The sequence below is a fragment of the Callospermophilus lateralis genome, chromosome 7, assembly GCF_048772815.1.
Source record: "Callospermophilus lateralis isolate mCalLat2 chromosome 7, mCalLat2.hap1, whole genome shotgun sequence".
Lineage (NCBI taxonomy): Eukaryota > Metazoa > Chordata > Mammalia > Rodentia > Sciuridae > Callospermophilus > Callospermophilus lateralis.
In genome coordinates, this window is record NC_135311.1 from 58,045,758 (window position 1) to 58,062,543 (window position 16,786).

Below are 16,786 nucleotides of genomic sequence, written 5' to 3' on the forward strand. Positions count from 1 at the left end.
GGTCAGGGTGACAGAGGCTACAGTAATACAGATGAATGAAGGGGTGTAGGGTTTAAGGACTCCCCACTCACCTAATGTAAGCATACGTAATGCTAACCTAAATCCTTAAGAAAAATGTAAAAAGCATCCTTCAGAGAGCTACCAGAAGTTAAGTAGACTGACAGATAACTCTTGCACCTCTACACTTGCTATATAAGAAGCAGCAGGGTCTGAGGCAGCCAAGAGACACCAACACCTCCAGTCCTACACATATGTCTCAAGGGTGATGTGGAGTTTGGCAAATTTCTCCACTCCCCATGTCTCTTCCTCAACTTCAAATTGAAAATCAAATCCAATCTGATAGTGTTACTCTGAAAAATGCGCACAAATAGTAACACATAAACATTAAATGCTGTGGGTAAAACAAAGTTATGTTTGGAATTTGCTTTAAAATACTTCAGTAAAAAATAAATAAAATAAAATGGGGAAAAAACATATGAAAAGTTGGGTAAAACACTGAGAATTAATGATGCCCTCTGATGGATATGAGAACTCATTATATTATTCAATCTCATTTTATATTTGAAAACCTCCATATCAAAAAAATTTGAGGAAGAGATTAAATTTGAAAAAAAGCTTCCTTTGTAAAGATTTTTACAATAACTAGAAAAAAGTATATAGCAACATTAACTTGTTTTGAATAACAACTTTATAAAACAAAAAGGGAAATGTGAATTTATTTACTGAATACCTCCTAACCTAGAATAAAGATGGGTACTCTTCATCCCTTCTTCTAACACATCATGTCCTTCTTAAAACATTAACTTCATACTTCCTTCAGAGTATGAGTCAAAATTAGAAAGGCAGAAAAGCATCCTTGTTAAGCTTGATGACTCACAGGTACTTACTGTATAACAATGTTGGAAGAAATTTTAGTACATTTTTTGAATACTTAGAAACAATCATGTAATGAAGTTGTACATCACAAATAAAAATTTAGACAATGAATTCCACATGAGTACATCAAGAAATTTAAAAACATACCAGATCAGTATCTCCCTTTTTATAGGTCAAAGCTTCAACTTTGGAATCGAGTTCTGCTTGTATTTGGTCTCTTCTCTTCATAACACCCTTCATATTGAAACATAAGGACACAAATAACTTGCACTTGGTTTTAATAATCTTTTTACAACAATAGTATACAATTCAGAATATAAGTAGCCCTCAGGAATGTATTCCCCATGCCAACATTCATTTGAGGATACAATACATTTAAAAATTGTTTTCTTTAATGTTTAAAGTCTCAACAACAAGCAAATATTTAAGAAAATTATTTTATTATAATTTTTTATTAGTTTTCCCAATATACAATCTACAAATTTAAGTATGATATGTATGTCTAACATTTGATGGAGAACTCTTCAAAAAGAGCAAATATAAAAAAACATTAGTGGATATACCAAGTATAGCTGGGAGTCACATGGACCATTCACCTGGAAATACTTAGAACCAATGGAAGCCTCTTTTCTGACCCCAAAGGGGCAGTTAACAAGACAGAAAATCACAGTGGGAATCAGAAAACTGAAGGGTACATTCCTATCGTAAGCATTTCATTGTAGCTCAAAGTGTATAAATATTCACTCATTAATAAAACTTCTGAGGAGAAACCATAGCCTCTATGTTGATAGGTCCATCTTATCTTCTTGGATAAACACAATTCCATGTTTCAGTATTTTTACTTAAGTGTTTAAGAGACCATTAATGTCAAGAAACTCTTTCCTTTCTGTAATCAAAATGACCTATACTGTAATTTAATCCCGTATATTTAAAGTCTGTTTCTATGCAGTACTGGGCTTCCTATATGCAGATATGTTGTAAGACGTTGCTTCATAAGAGAACTAGTGAAAAATATTAATAACTTTAATCATTTTATCAAGGCATCACCATTCATTATGTAAGCTCAGAGTTAAAGAAACATTTCAACATAAAACAGAATCAGAAATGCAAAATAAATGATACTGATTACATCATTGTTGTCTATACTATGATTCAACTAATTGAGGACCTATACAATAACTTTTTCTAGTTACCATTATGATTTTGTACACCTTTAATGAAATAAGATTTCACTTGCATAATTCCCATCTTGACATAGTATAGGAGAGGAAGACTAATTAAGGGAAGTGAATATACAAATCAGTTCTCTCTTCAGAGCCCCAAAAGGAATGCTCAATAATGAAATAAAAACAGATGTGGCCAAGAAAATTGACTCAGAGAAGCAGGAGATTCCTCAGCAGGGAAGCATCAGAGGCCTTTGGGAAGCCAGGTTTGTTTATAGGAAGAGCCCAGTAAAGTCAGATAACAGCAGAAGCCTGGAATGCCCATGCAATAGCTAATAACTCTCTCAAATGAAGCCTAAATATGATAACAGGGAAAAGCAATTTCATGCTGAAAGGCTAAAATACCTTCTCTGATCAAGACAGAGTCAAAGCTAAAAGTCCTAGCAAAGCTAAGAGTCCTAGCAATCAAAGGTACATAACACCAGAAACCAGACATGGTTCCAATAATAAATGGCAGAAGGGACCATATCTGAATATAAGAGGACTCCTTCCTCTACCATCACCCTAAAATGCCAGAGACCAGACAGTGCCAGTTTGACTGCCAAGTACCTTAGGCACAGTATAATACTAGATGAAAAAACATAGCTTTGCACAAAACACTTAAATTTCAAATATCTGGTAAACTTAACTTGAATCAAGGAGGTAAAATGCAAAACTTAGATATAATAGGAATAAAATCTTTTACAAATAGTAGAAGAAAACCATTTTAACTTGAAGGATGTTTTTAGAAGCAACCAGAGGCAGTAGAAAACATCAAGATCCTACTTTCTATAGAATAGTGCTGAATAATGTTAAAATGAATGTACCCACAAGTGGGTAACCAACTCTCATGAAAAGAAATCCCCAACACACTGAAAAATTTTTAAAGTAAAATTTTAAAAAGGTTAGGAAAAAAAATCATTTTTCTTAGTGAATCTTAGTTGGAGATGTTTTGAATTTCTTAATCTTCTAAATGGCTAGTGTTGCTATTGAGTAGTCCTGTCTTCAAAAAGTTCTTCCATTCATCTATTCATGTTCACAGTGAACAGATATTTATTAGCAGAATCTACATGCAAGACAGGAAAAAAAAAAGTAGTGAAGAACAGAAACAGAAATTGCCATATAGACAGCTTAGAATCAGATAAGGGAATGTGGTGAAACTATAATCAGGTGTTCTTACCATTAACATTTCACTATAAAGCACATATTCATGTACGACAGGAAGCAAGACCTCAGAAAGTCCAGACATGCGCTTTTCAGTGGCTTTGCAACATTTGTCAATGCAGCTGGCAACACCTCTCAAAGTATCAACCAGATCTTCTTCTGAAGCCGACCACAGAATATGAATTGGGCCATATTCTTTCATTTCATCAAAATAGTCTAAAAAATAACATAATTCTTGAATTTACATTTTCAAGGTCTCTATATCAGACATAGTGTGGAAGGACTTGATTTCCTTCATTGTCCATATGTTCTGACATATGAATATAAAAGGGATGTCGTCTTTCACTGAATTGACCAGTATGCCCATGTTGGTTTCTGAAAGACTACTAAGTATAGTCAATATCAGCATCGTTTTTACCTTCAAAAGTGTCCTGCTTATAAAATAAATTATATGATCCTCATATATGCTTTTCATGAACTTCTGCCTACCACCCACCACATCCGAGTGCCTCATAAGCAACAGGTTCTAAACAAAACTTGTCTTGAAGTTCTCTATATCGAATCATCTTACTTCTCATCATAATTCACTGAAATCTATTATATTGGTCAAAATTAAACTATTGGGACTTCAAAATTCTGTATGATCAAGTAAAATTAAGAAAGTTAATTTTTAAAATAATAGAAATTCTAGTTGTTACCTAATGAAAATATAAGAATTAACACTAAACTAGTACTTCTAGAAAATTTTCGGCATTTCTTTTCTCAATTTGTGTCTATGTCAATGTGTGTCATTAAATGGGTAAATATTTCTATACACAGAGCTTCCATAAAATTGCATAGCACTCAAATCACATCTATATGCAAACATTTAATGAGCTGCACTGTAATACACTGTCAATACATCCATTTCCCAACTATAATATCAGCTCAAGGATACATAATATCTTAATTCCTCCTTTAATCTCCAGCACAGAGAAGCAATACAGCATAAGGTCAATATGACTCAGCTGAATAAAGAGGGAAACACAAACATATCAAAAGAAAAAATTGAGTACAAAAAAAAAAAAAAGCTCAAAGAGAAACCACGAGTTATGGTTACCAAATTCTTGATGATATCAGTGTGAATGAATCACCCTACAGATTAGATGCCCAGATCTACAAAAGAAAGTGTTTCATTATTGTGCAAGGAACCTTTATGAGTAGGCTTCACATTCTAAAGACCCATAAACTCCTCAAGTTTGGGACTGTAACGCTCCTGAAAATTCGAGTTCAGATTTATAAATCTATCAAAATCTAACTTTCTCTCTAAACATTTCAAAAACACTGGAGTCCTATCAAAGATTTTAAAACTATTTCCTGGCACTAGCAAATACAAAATATATTGATATCCCATAAAGCTCTTAACTGTCAATAAGTTTCCTGAGGTTTCTTTGAATTGCTATTCAACCTAACTGTGCATCCAGCATCTGGTTAACAGAATTGGAATCACAGAGCCTAGTTAAAAGAATTAGCTTTTTGAGATTTAAAAAATGGCAAATAGTAAAAACAAGAACAAACCAAGATGGATGAAAATAAATTATTAACATGCATTCAGTCACCACAACAATCTCATCAAGTATCAGTGCATCAAAAGAAGAAAACAAAGGGCAAAGTACATTTAGCTATATAAGAACTTTTTCTGTATTTCTTTTAACAGCCAATCAAATCATCTTCTCCTGCCAGTATTATGGATTGAATCCAGGGGTATTTTAACACTAAGTTACATCTATAGGCCCTTTTATTTTTATTATTTTTTTTTATTTTGAGACAGTCCTGCTAAGCTGCTGAGGCTGGCCTTGAACTTGCTATCCTCCTTTTTCAGTCTTCCAAGCTGCTGAGATTACACAGGCTTACACCATTGTGCCTGGTTTCTCCAACCAATTTTGGATTAAGCAAATTTTCCCACCACTATTCCAATCCTATAGTCAGTTATTTATTTTCAAACACTGAGAAAATTTTAATTAACTGAGCATGCATTATGTGCTGGGTACTAGCTACCTAGACATTAGATACTAAAAAATAAATATTTTTCCCTACTTATCCTAATAGATACAAAAGCTTAATGATAGACACAATTAATAAATAAGCCTTCAATATAAGGACTTTTGTTTATCTGTAAGCAGTTTGTCATCTCTAAAAATCAACTTATGTTAGGAAGTAAGTTTGCTGGGTTGGCCATTTATTTTTAATGTAGTAAATTCAATTAGAAAATTGAAAAAAATTCATTCTGGAATTACAGAAGATCATCATATAGTCAAGCCTAATTTATAAAATAAAAAAGCAGAAAACAGGAAAAGGAACAGTGATAGAAAAAGGGGGAAAAAAAGACCTACTTTACATTATATAACTCTCTAAAAAATACTTAGGTAGGCCTAATATATAATGTTAATAACCATCACCAAAAAAGTAACGAAGTGTGAACATACTTTATATACAGAGATATGAAAAACTGGGTTCTATATGTGTCATAAGAAGTGTGATGCATTCCGCTGTCATGTATTTAAAAAATAAAAGCAATTAAAAATAAAAGTAACTAAAAAATATAAAGGGAACTAAAAACACCTATTATCTGAAACATCGCTTCTTTGATTTTAAGGTATGGTGCATGATGAATATTTGGTGCCAACTTCAGACAACCACACCCAAAATCTTAAGCTTAATGCTCATTTTAGCACTATTATGTATAAGTGGGAATGGAATGGCCAGTGATTGATAAAGCAAATGGGGACTTGCCATGAGTATCTCCAAAATCATTCAGGAACTAGAATTCTCCCTACATTGCTGCGCATAAGCCATGAAGGTGACAACAATATCTAATCCAATAATATTGCCCTACGACATCAGCAAATATGAAGATCCAAAAGGAAGTAAACAACTTTGAAATCACAATGCAGTGATTCTACATACCCCTTTCTTCCTTGTAAATCCTCTGAGATATTTTATCTATTAAATTAATTTTCTGGCTAAATATTTCAATAAAGTTATTCATTTCCATGAATTCCTCTGGGCGATTTTTAACTCCTCTCATGGAGGATGCGACAGCTCTGACGGTTTGGCCCATTCTGCTCAGCAATCCAGGCCCTTGCTTCTTATGAGAAGAAAGTTCCTAGAACAAAATAAAATAAAATAAAAAGAAATATTTGTGGTAAAACAAGTAACAACATTCCAAGACTCAATAAAAAAGAAAACCCAATTAGCAGAATGAGATAAAGATGATAAAACTCTTTCTTACACATTTTTTTTTAAACGTTACTCTGAAGCAGATGCGTTTCATTATGGTACACTTTTTCTTCTAAGTCTTAGTCCCCTAGATAATAGATAATATTCCTTTTCTAAGAATTCATGTGAAACAGGTGTATAGTCTTTCTTCAAAGCATAAATCTTTAAAGGAACAAAATGCAACAGGGAACAGTGTTCAAGGAGATACCAGAGAAGAAAATAGGATGATATGATATGCCATTTGTGTTTTATAATACATACTTAATAGAAAAATAATTGAGAGAAGATTTCTCGGGACCTACATTACTCTCTGGAAAAAAATTAGAAAAATTGCTTAATTCTTTTGGTATAATAAGAGCTAACATTTATTGAACTTAATATGTTCTAGGCACTATACTCATATTTGTATACACATACTCACAATACACCTACAAAGCAGGTTCTATTTTTGTCTTTTTACAGAAGACAACAGAAACATAGAAAGTGTCATTAAGTTACCCAACATTTCAGAGAAATGAAGTGGTACAGCAAGGATTCGAAGACTGGGGATTGGACCACAGAGGCATCACTGTTAAGCTCACCAACCTACTTTGCCTCTGTAAAGTCCCCAGAACAGTTTGTAAACAGATACTACCTAAAATAGCTCTTCATCCAACTGAAATGGGTAAGTTGTGATACTACGTCCACTGGCTGGTTCTCTGTACAGAAAGATTTTCAATAAGATATGTAAATATCTATTTCAGAGTTAAACTAGCAGGGACAGCAACAAACTTGCAATACAGAAGAAATGCTATAAAGCTATTATAGTACACTTAAATGCATTCCTTCAGAAATATGGCATATTTGAAAAGAACAACAAAAAAGAGGACAAGGATTCTTATGATGGCTGTAGCATTTGTTGAAACACAGATTTCTAAAGATCAAAATACATGAAGAGTAACACAGACGAAATAAATCCATAAATAATAATACTGACTACATAATTCACACATTAAAAACTATCTATTATGTACCAAAATAATGAATAACATTATCCATCTTTGTCCAGGTTTTCTTAAAGTCTTACAGAAAACTACACATATATATAAACTTGTTTGTTTTCAAGTCAGTATGATTTTGTGTACAAATAATTACAGGTGTCATCATTGACCCGGTGATACATTCATCCAGAGGTGCTACAGCACCATTTGATACAGTAAGTCATTAGAGACAGCCCAAATTACAACTGGAAGGCTGTTATTCCAACTGTGGCCTATAGAGGATATTTCTAAGGGCTTCCACAGCTTGCAGTCAGGCCACACATTTATTACACCTAAGTTGCAATGGGCTTCCCGAGAGCAGAACTTTCAAGATAGAGATGAACCACTTTTTAGCTTCTAGCACTTTGGCAGCAACTGAGAGATAGAAAACTAAACATTGAATAATAATTGTTTAATTATTTTTCCTATTGTCCTATTATGTTTCTTGCTGAGAGCTTCATAGAAAATAAAAACAAATAAAATACACATAGGGATTTCTGTATTAAAAATTAGGTTACCCTCCCAAGTAGTATTTGAAATAAAAGAGAGTGTTTATCTATGAATTTAATAATAATTTTATCCTAACTTGAAAAGTCCTAACCCATTATTGCTCAAAATAGTGTCAAAAAATACATTCCTATATATTCAGTATTAACTATATGTACAATGAACACATTGACATTTGAAAATAAGGCCAACAACCAAATGAAATAACTGTAGGTTCATGTAAGGAAGATACAAGATCTCTGCAATGTTCACATGTAGATTAGACACAGGGTTATACTTCATTCAAGTATATCCCTCAAGTGATTTTAAGAAACTCCATCTCAATTCAAGGATACTAGTGCTGAATATATAAAGGTAAACAAGAGGAAGCATTCAAATACCAAATGCTTATATATGAATAGAAATCAAAATTTTTACCCAAGCTTGTGCAGTGAGAAAAATCTTGAAGTCTTCATTAAATGTTAAAGTTGGATGATCAGCAATTCTATTCAAAAATTTATGTAATGCTTTCCTGCGGGTCTCAATGAAGTCATCGTTAAAGCGGTCCACCATTCCTTTCACTATGAACTTTTCTGGCAATGGCTGAGACCAAAAAAAGGAAAAGCAGAAACAAAAGCAATCAGAATTTGTGGCAAAAGGTTTATAAGGAATTCTGTATATATATTTTTTTCTTTTTTGAAATATTAGTTCAATATCTGATTCTTATAAAAATAATTTTTAAAAATTCCAATGCTAAAACCAAAACAAGCAAAATAATAGTTTTTTTAAAATCTATACTCAGATTCAAAACTTTAGAAATAAATGTTTCTAAGATAAATAAATTGCAATGAATGTAAAGATCTGGTGTTAGGTTCTAAGCATTCTAAAAGACTCAAGAAAAAAATAGTAGCATGAAAAAACTTGCAAACTTACTGGAATAATCAGAGTGGGGTGTACTTCTTCAAGTTTTCCCTTCAACCAAAGGAAATCTTGATAACGTCTCCTAACTTCAAATTCACTGGAGTCAAATTCCCCACGAGACGTCTGAACAAAGTAGGAGAAAATAATAGCACATGCAAGAGAAGCCAGGAGACATTTGCCTAATGTGATTTCAGACATTCTGAAATAAATGGGTCTCTAAGAAAAATTAACAAATCCTAATTATTCAGTGTTTGTCAGCCTGAATTTTTTTTAAGTCATCTATTCATGTAGCAGATGAAATAAAGCAAACTTTCCGGTATTTCCAAAAAGAAAGCAAACATCATGCTTAAATTTAAAGTCCAAACTGAAAAATCTGTCTTACAACAACCATCTGCCTTCCACAAGATTTTAACTACTATTATCTTTGGCATGACTTTCTCGCTTAAGAAGAAAGTGTGTTGTGAATTTAGGTTTCAAATATATTTCTTTTTTCAAGATGATTATAATTCAGAATTTGAGGAAAGTCCTATTTTTGTAATTTGGAAAATAACCTGAATATAACTGAGAAAAATGTTTTCTTGGAATTTGTTCAAATGAATTGCTTTGCTAAAATTTGCTTTTAGTATATAAAAATTCTAACATTTTACAGAGTGATTTTTACCACTGTTTTAAGAAAATATAATTAATGGGTATTTGCAATGAAAAGAAAATCTTTCTGTCATTTCTCAAGGAGTTTTATTTTGAATTACATGTCTGAACTCATGAAAATTAAGAAAATATATTAAAAGATCTGTTCCCAGTAAACCAAAAATCTATGCCAACACATATGACAAGAGGAACACGAGTCCAGTTTTAACCTCACACCCATTGCCTAAATCCCAGGCCAAAACAAAAACTGTGGCTTCCAAAGGCATACTCACTTTTCATAAGAAAACAGTCACTTCCACTGATACCTTATTTAACTAAATTTTACATGTTAAAAATTAAATGCAGTAATATTTAGGTTGAAATTTTCTGGAGGAGTAAACATGAAATAACATATTTCACATATATTACACTCTCACTAGAAATATTAGTCACCCATTCAGATGATCCAATTGCAGATATAGCAGTTTAATAAGATGCAATCTTAATTGTCATAAAATAAACTCCGTGAAAGCTATGCTTTCCCAAGATTATTCTTTTAAAATGAATGTTTAGAATATCGTACACTATATCTTGGTAAAATACTCCCTTTTTAAAAAAGAGGGGGTAAATGAGATGCAGAAGTCTAAGAAATTAAATGTTCAAGAAACCCTAAAAAATCTTAACTATTTTGCAAAACGGTGGAAAATATAAAAATGGTAAAAATAGGAAAACTAAATCTAGTAGAAACACACTTTAACAGTGTATACATACTAGTTGGTATGTGTGCATACATATGCAAATACACATACATGCAAACATACATACATACATACGCACACAAACATAGTCCAGAGTCACTCATTAAGAAACACTTAATGAGGATGAGCACCTTTCTGTGCCAGGTGTATGCATACAGGCTCATTAAATTACCATAAATAACAATAAAAGCACTCTAAAAATGGGCAGTCAAAATAAGATTAAGTTGTGCTTAAGAGTTTCCAACTCTTTACTCAACATAAAACAATTTGGTATAAATTCCAACAAGCAGAAGATGCAAAAATCAAGTTAAATAATTGGTTGATTCTGTCTTCATCACTTTGTCATTGACTTGAATTCTCTAACAAAATACAATAACAGAGGAAGAAAAGAGAAGTATCAAGAAGAGTATGATTTTTCTTACTAATTTAAAACATAATTCCACTCCAGAAGGGACTATGACAAGACAAACAGTCATATCAATATTGTTAAATTGGTACACACTGTTAAACTCTTAACTCATGGCTAATTTTTTATGGCTGACCCGTTATTCCTGAGTGAGTTTTTAGCTCAGAAATATGAAATTTAGTAACAATATTCTCACGTAGCTGATACCCAAATTGCATCCATTCAACTAACACTGACCTTTGGTCAAGTGTCAACAGTTATTCTAAGCTCTGAAAATTTAGAAAACTGTTTTTGAGATTAAATGATCCTAACAATCAATGCAACCCATCAATAATATAAGTTAACCTCTCTGTATACTGTAGACTTTTCTAGGTTTTTCTTCATGATAAGGATGTGGGAGAAAGTCAATTGTTGATTCTCTTAGTCCTTCCTTCTACAAGTTCTAAGGGAAAGCAATCTCTAGATTTTCCAAAAGAGAAAGTATTCCTAGAGAGCAATCACCTCAAATATGCTATATGAGAGAAGAAGAGGTAATTTCCCATAAAAATGTGGCATCTATACACAATGGAGTATTATGCAGCACTAAAAAATGACAAAATCATGGAATTTGCAGGGAAATGGATGGCATTAGAACAGATTATGCTAAGTGAAGCTAGCCAATCCTTAAAAAACAAATGCCAAATGTCTTCTTTGATTTAAGGAGAGCAACTAAGAACTGAGCAGGGGGAAAGAGCATGAGGAAAAGATTAACATTAAACTGAGATGAGTGATGGGAGGGAAAGGGAGAGAGAAGGGAAATTGCATGGAAACGGAAGGAAACCCTCATGGTTATACGAAATCACATATATGAGGTTGTGAGGGGAAAGGGGGGGCGAAGGGAGAGAACTGAACAACAACAGATGAGGTAGAGAGGGAAGATGGGAGGGGAGGGGAGGGGGGATAGTAGGGGATAGGAAAGGCAGCAGAATACAACAGTCACTAATATGGCATTATGTAAACATTGTGAATGTGTAACTGATGTGATTCTGCATTTGTATTTGGGGTAAAAATGGAAGTGCATAACTCACTTGAATCAAATGTATGAAAGATGAAAAAAAGAAAAAAAAGAAAAAGAAAAAGAAAAAAGAACTAATGCCAAGGATTAAACCTGGTGCTCATTGTGAACGGTAAGTTCATAATCATTCCTAAGCAGGAGATTATCCGTGCACATATGTGCATATTTACATGTGCAATTATCCTTTTTACCTTAGAGTCTATGAATGTAAGTACTTATAAAACTAAAACTTCCTCAGGGAAGCTATCTCTAATGCTTATTAGATGGGGGTACTCAATACACATATCTTGTATTTTTCCTTCATAACACAACTATAATTAAATAAGTATCTAATGATTTAATATCACACCCTTGCCCCCATCCATCTTCCTGATTGAAAGATCCATGGAAGACAGAGGCTCTTTCTGCCAGGTCTGTCCTGATCGTTGATGTAGTCTGTTTTTTAAAAAAATATTTATTTTTTAGTTGTAGGTAGATACAATATCTTTTTTATTTCATTTCTTATGTGGTGCTGAGGATCGAACCCAGTGCCTCACACGTGTTAGGGGAGCACTCTACCACTGAGCCACAACTCCAGCCCCTGATGTAGTCTTAATCTACAAACACAGTAACTTGGGACACAATTGGCTCTCAATAAACTTTATGGAATAAATTATTAAATAAAAAATAAAGATAAGTAAAAAACAAAGAAGAGATTATTTGATAACATAACATATCCATTAGACACTTATAATTTGTATCTATAAAGTATGTTTTATATTAAGATGTTGGTAAAAGTAAAGAAATTTAGTTTGTAATAGTTACAATGAAAAGTTGTCATATCCATATACAGATACACAAAAATGTAATAGAAAAAAATGTATATTATGAAAGTAAACTGAGTTTAAATCCAGCTCAGCTAATTACTATGATGTATAATCTTTGGCAAATTACTGAGTTTTGGTGCCCTTATGAATGAAATGAAGGTAAATCATAATATCTAAGACCTAGAACTCTTACAAATTTAAATAAGTTAACATTTAGAAAGTGGTTTGAGTGTTGTTTGACACAAGTAGTCACAATTCCTATCAGCTGGTTTATATATTTTAATACTATTATTATTAGTGCTGCTACAAAAGCAGTCCATTTAAAGTGTGATACAAATATGAATAACTCATTGTATGCCTATGATCATAATGAAATCCACTAGACAGTTTATGAAGAGCATCTTTCCAAGAGATGTGAATGATAGGAAAACAATTGTTTCACAAATTCTCTGCTTGGAAGGATGATGACAACCAAAGCTTATAAGAGTAGTAACCAGAGAACCCTGCCTCTACTCCTGGCAGTATTCTTATATTAACATATTTGATTTTCATAAAGACCCCATGAAATAATTAGAACTATGACCCTATTAACAAATGAGGATACTAATAAATAGAGGTTACCTGAATTGTCCAAGACACATAATAAGGAAGGGGAGAAATCAAGATTTAATTCCAGCATATCTTGTTCTATCACCTCTTGATATTAACTAAGATATTGTAAACTTATTCACTCATTCACCAAAAAATTTAATTGCTTACTTACTATGACCTGAAAATTGTGTTTGCATTTACTAACAACTTTACATGTAGTCAACACCCTTGAGAAGCTTACAGACTCAAGTTTGTATTAGGAGACAGGATCATTAGGAATGCAGTTCAGAACATTTTCAGCTAAAAAAAAGAGATGAATCTTTTATATTTATGAACCACACAACTCCAGGGTCAGGCTTTATAAACAAGATATTTGACTTATAAATAGAATTATCAAAGACTGCTCTAAATAAAGTACTTAATAAAATTCAGATTATACTATTTGGTTGAGGTAAACTGTCTTTTTGCAGAGCATAAAGGAGTCTTGGGTTTTGAATCTACTTCTGCCTTTGCATTATTAAAGAAGTAATGGTAAATCACACATAAAGTGGCCATCTTCTCCTGAAAAACAACAGTATTACATTTTATAATCTTTAGAAGAACTGTAAATACAAAATATTATGTCATGTTTTTAACCATTTACTATTTTCATTAGAAACCTTTGGTTTTTCTTTTCCAAAGGCATTTATTTACTTTTTTACAGTAAAAATCTAAATGCTTTTATTCTAATAGTTATAACTAAATTCATTACTAGTTATTAAGTCAATTCAAATTTTAAACTTCAAACAGAACAAGTAAATGGCAGATAAGATACAACATCTTACCCAAAATGATTGAAAAGTTAAAGTCAATTTGAACAATATTCTGCATATTAAGAGATATAATGACCAAGAAGCACTTCCAAAATATTCAAAGAGAGCAGTGATGTGCAAGAAAATGTTCATTCAATGTTTACCTTAGTTATAATCCTGTAAGTAATAAAAGTTTCAATTGTAGTAACATGGCTTTCAGGTGCATCAACTGTAATGAAGAGATCCTTTAAATCTGTCTCATCTTCAAACTTGATTTGGTTTATCATCGATAGAGGGGATGTTGGCATCATCGGGCTGAAGGAGTTCATGTCCATCAATGAAGCATCCTAAGGAACAGAACATACAAAAATGAATATCAAAAGAAAAAAAATAGTTGAAACTCTCTATTTCTTAGATATAGCCAATATTACCCAAATATGTTAAGAACAAAAAGACTATTGAAGATCTGATTGCACATGGTATGTTAAACACTTATTTTTATTTCTGCACCCTATAAACTCCCACCCAAACCAAATGATAAGAACAAATAAAAGGCACACACCCTTAAGGATCCCTAAGGTTTAAATGCTTGTGTTTCCTCCAAAATTCAAGTAGAAATTTAATGATCAATGCAATGGTATTAAAAGGTAGGGTCTTCCCAAGGTGATCAAATCACAACCATGAAGACTTCATAAATGGGCAGAAACTAGCCATTTTTTGCCCTTCTGCTTTCCACCATGTGAGGACACAGCAACAAGGCTCCATCTTGAAACCAGAGAGTAGCCCTCACCAGACACCAAACCTGTCGGTGGTACCTTGCTCTTGAACTTTTCAGCCTCTAGAACAATAAGAAATAAACTCCTGTTATATGTAAATTACCCATCCTCAAGTATATTTCATAAAAGCCCAAAAAGGCCAAGAAAAGGATTAAAAGAAAAAACTATAGCAAGCAAGATATATCAACCTCTTTTTAGAAATTGGGAACCTGATCAGTCAGTGGGAACCTGATCAGTCGGTGGGCACTGAAATCCCAGTACAAAACTGAAAAGTGACCTAGGAAACAAAGGTAAACTACAACGATGCAAACATATTGACGAAGCAGAATTCCAGAAGGGCTCAGGGACTGGGGCCGTTGGAAGTTCATGGACACTGTGATGGTGGTAAAGTTAAAATGAGAAGCATTGGCCTAAAATCAAATCAAACAAACAAGAACTTCAGATTTCCTCTCCTGCCCCATGTAATCAGGTCACTTCCTAACCCTATTTTGCAGAACTCCTTTATGGAAGGTTCTAATTCCAGGGTATCAGTATAAGGGAAGAGGCCCATGAAAATACAGATATGAAGTGAAAGTCCTGCATACCAGATGAAAGACATCCGACCTGCTTTCTTTACTTGGCCCCATGGATATTGGCAGGAAAGTGTGAAACCCTACTATTTTAACCCATTTGGGCTGCTTTGTTCCAAGACTCTGATTTTTTTTTTTTTATATAAAATAAAATATGGGGGCTGGGATTGTGGCTCAGCGATAGAGCGCTCGCCTAGAAAGGGCGGGACCCGGGTTCGATTCTCAGGACCACATAAAAAATAAAATAAAAAAGGCATTGTGTTGTATCCATCTACAAAAAAATGATTCTCTCTCTCTCACTTTCCCCCTTTCTCTCTCTCTCTCTCTCGCTCTTTCAAAAAAAATATGAGTAATAAATGCATAAGATACCCCCACACACATTTCTTTTAGATATGGATGGATCTATAGATAAATAGAAAAAGAAGTGAAATTCAAAGAGTTCATCTTCAAACTTGATACCTCTAATTCTAAGTTGATATACTACGTGGTTTATTCTTCCTTACCTATTTGTAACTCTTTTCTCCAGCAGTAAGCCTGAATCCCAGCATCCTGAATATACTTATTTGCTCAGTACCTCTATACCACCCCCACAACACACACACACACACACACACACACACACACACACACACTCCAGTTGCCCCTCAGCTATAACCACACATGCAAAGTTAGCCTCATTTTCAACCCCAACATTGTTGGATGCCTCCTTTACCACAGTCCCAATTGGTCACACTGGTCTTCTGTTTATTTGCCTTCAACTGTTTTATTTAAATATAGGAATTTGGTGCTAACATATCTTATATACAATCAGAGATATGATAAATTGTGGTATAAAGGTGTATTAAGAATTGTAATGCAAAAAAAATAATAAGAGCACTCATGTATAATGAAGAAAAAAATGTTTAGTTTGGTTTTGGCACTATATATTTTAAGTCCATGAAATGCTAGTTGTGTAAAAAAAATAATAATAATAAATAAGAATAATATGTGGCAAAAATAAATAAATATAGGAAAGGGCAGGAATGGGTAAAGAAAGGCTACAGGTTATGTTTTATGAAAAAATTTTAAATGTACTATACAATCAATCTTAAATTCAAATAATGCCTCATTCATATGCAAAAAATAAAGCCAACTCCCAACAGGACACTTGAGTTATTTCTGCAATAGCAATAATGACTTCTTCTTAAACTCTATCCTATTACATACATTTGCTCCAAAAGTAAGGATATAGATGTTAGAAATAAAAGTTTTGCATACTTTTATAAAAAAAAAAACTAAAGTTATCTAATAAAACTAGAGATTAAATCTGCAACCCAGTCACTAGTTTAACAACTAATCTGGCCAATCCTGAGTAAAGAGGCCAAAAATTGCTGCTAATCCTGTCTCTGCTGTTGACTAAGTAGGTAATCTTGAACCATTAATGCAGCCTTTCTAAGTTACATTATATTAAGGAGTTGGACTTGATCTCTAAAATTTCTCATA

General features: G+C 33.0%; 1 protein-coding gene across 1 annotated transcript in view; it reads right to left on the bottom strand.

The window, feature by feature from the left end:
• Snx7 (sorting nexin 7) overlaps positions 1-16,786 on the bottom strand; it is an 88,293-nt gene that overhangs the window by 53,100 nt on the left and 18,407 nt on the right. The window contains exons 2-7 of the mRNA XM_076861788.1: positions 14,124-14,306; positions 8,939-9,049; positions 8,444-8,608; positions 6,189-6,387; positions 3,259-3,458; positions 1,024-1,110 (exon numbers count right to left, since the gene is read on the bottom strand). Of these exons, the coding sequence (XP_076717903.1) occupies positions 1,024-1,110; positions 3,259-3,458; positions 6,189-6,387; positions 8,444-8,608; positions 8,939-9,049; positions 14,124-14,306 (945 nt within the window). The remainder of the gene's footprint in view (positions 1-1,023; positions 1,111-3,258; positions 3,459-6,188; positions 6,388-8,443; positions 8,609-8,938; positions 9,050-14,123; positions 14,307-16,786) is intronic.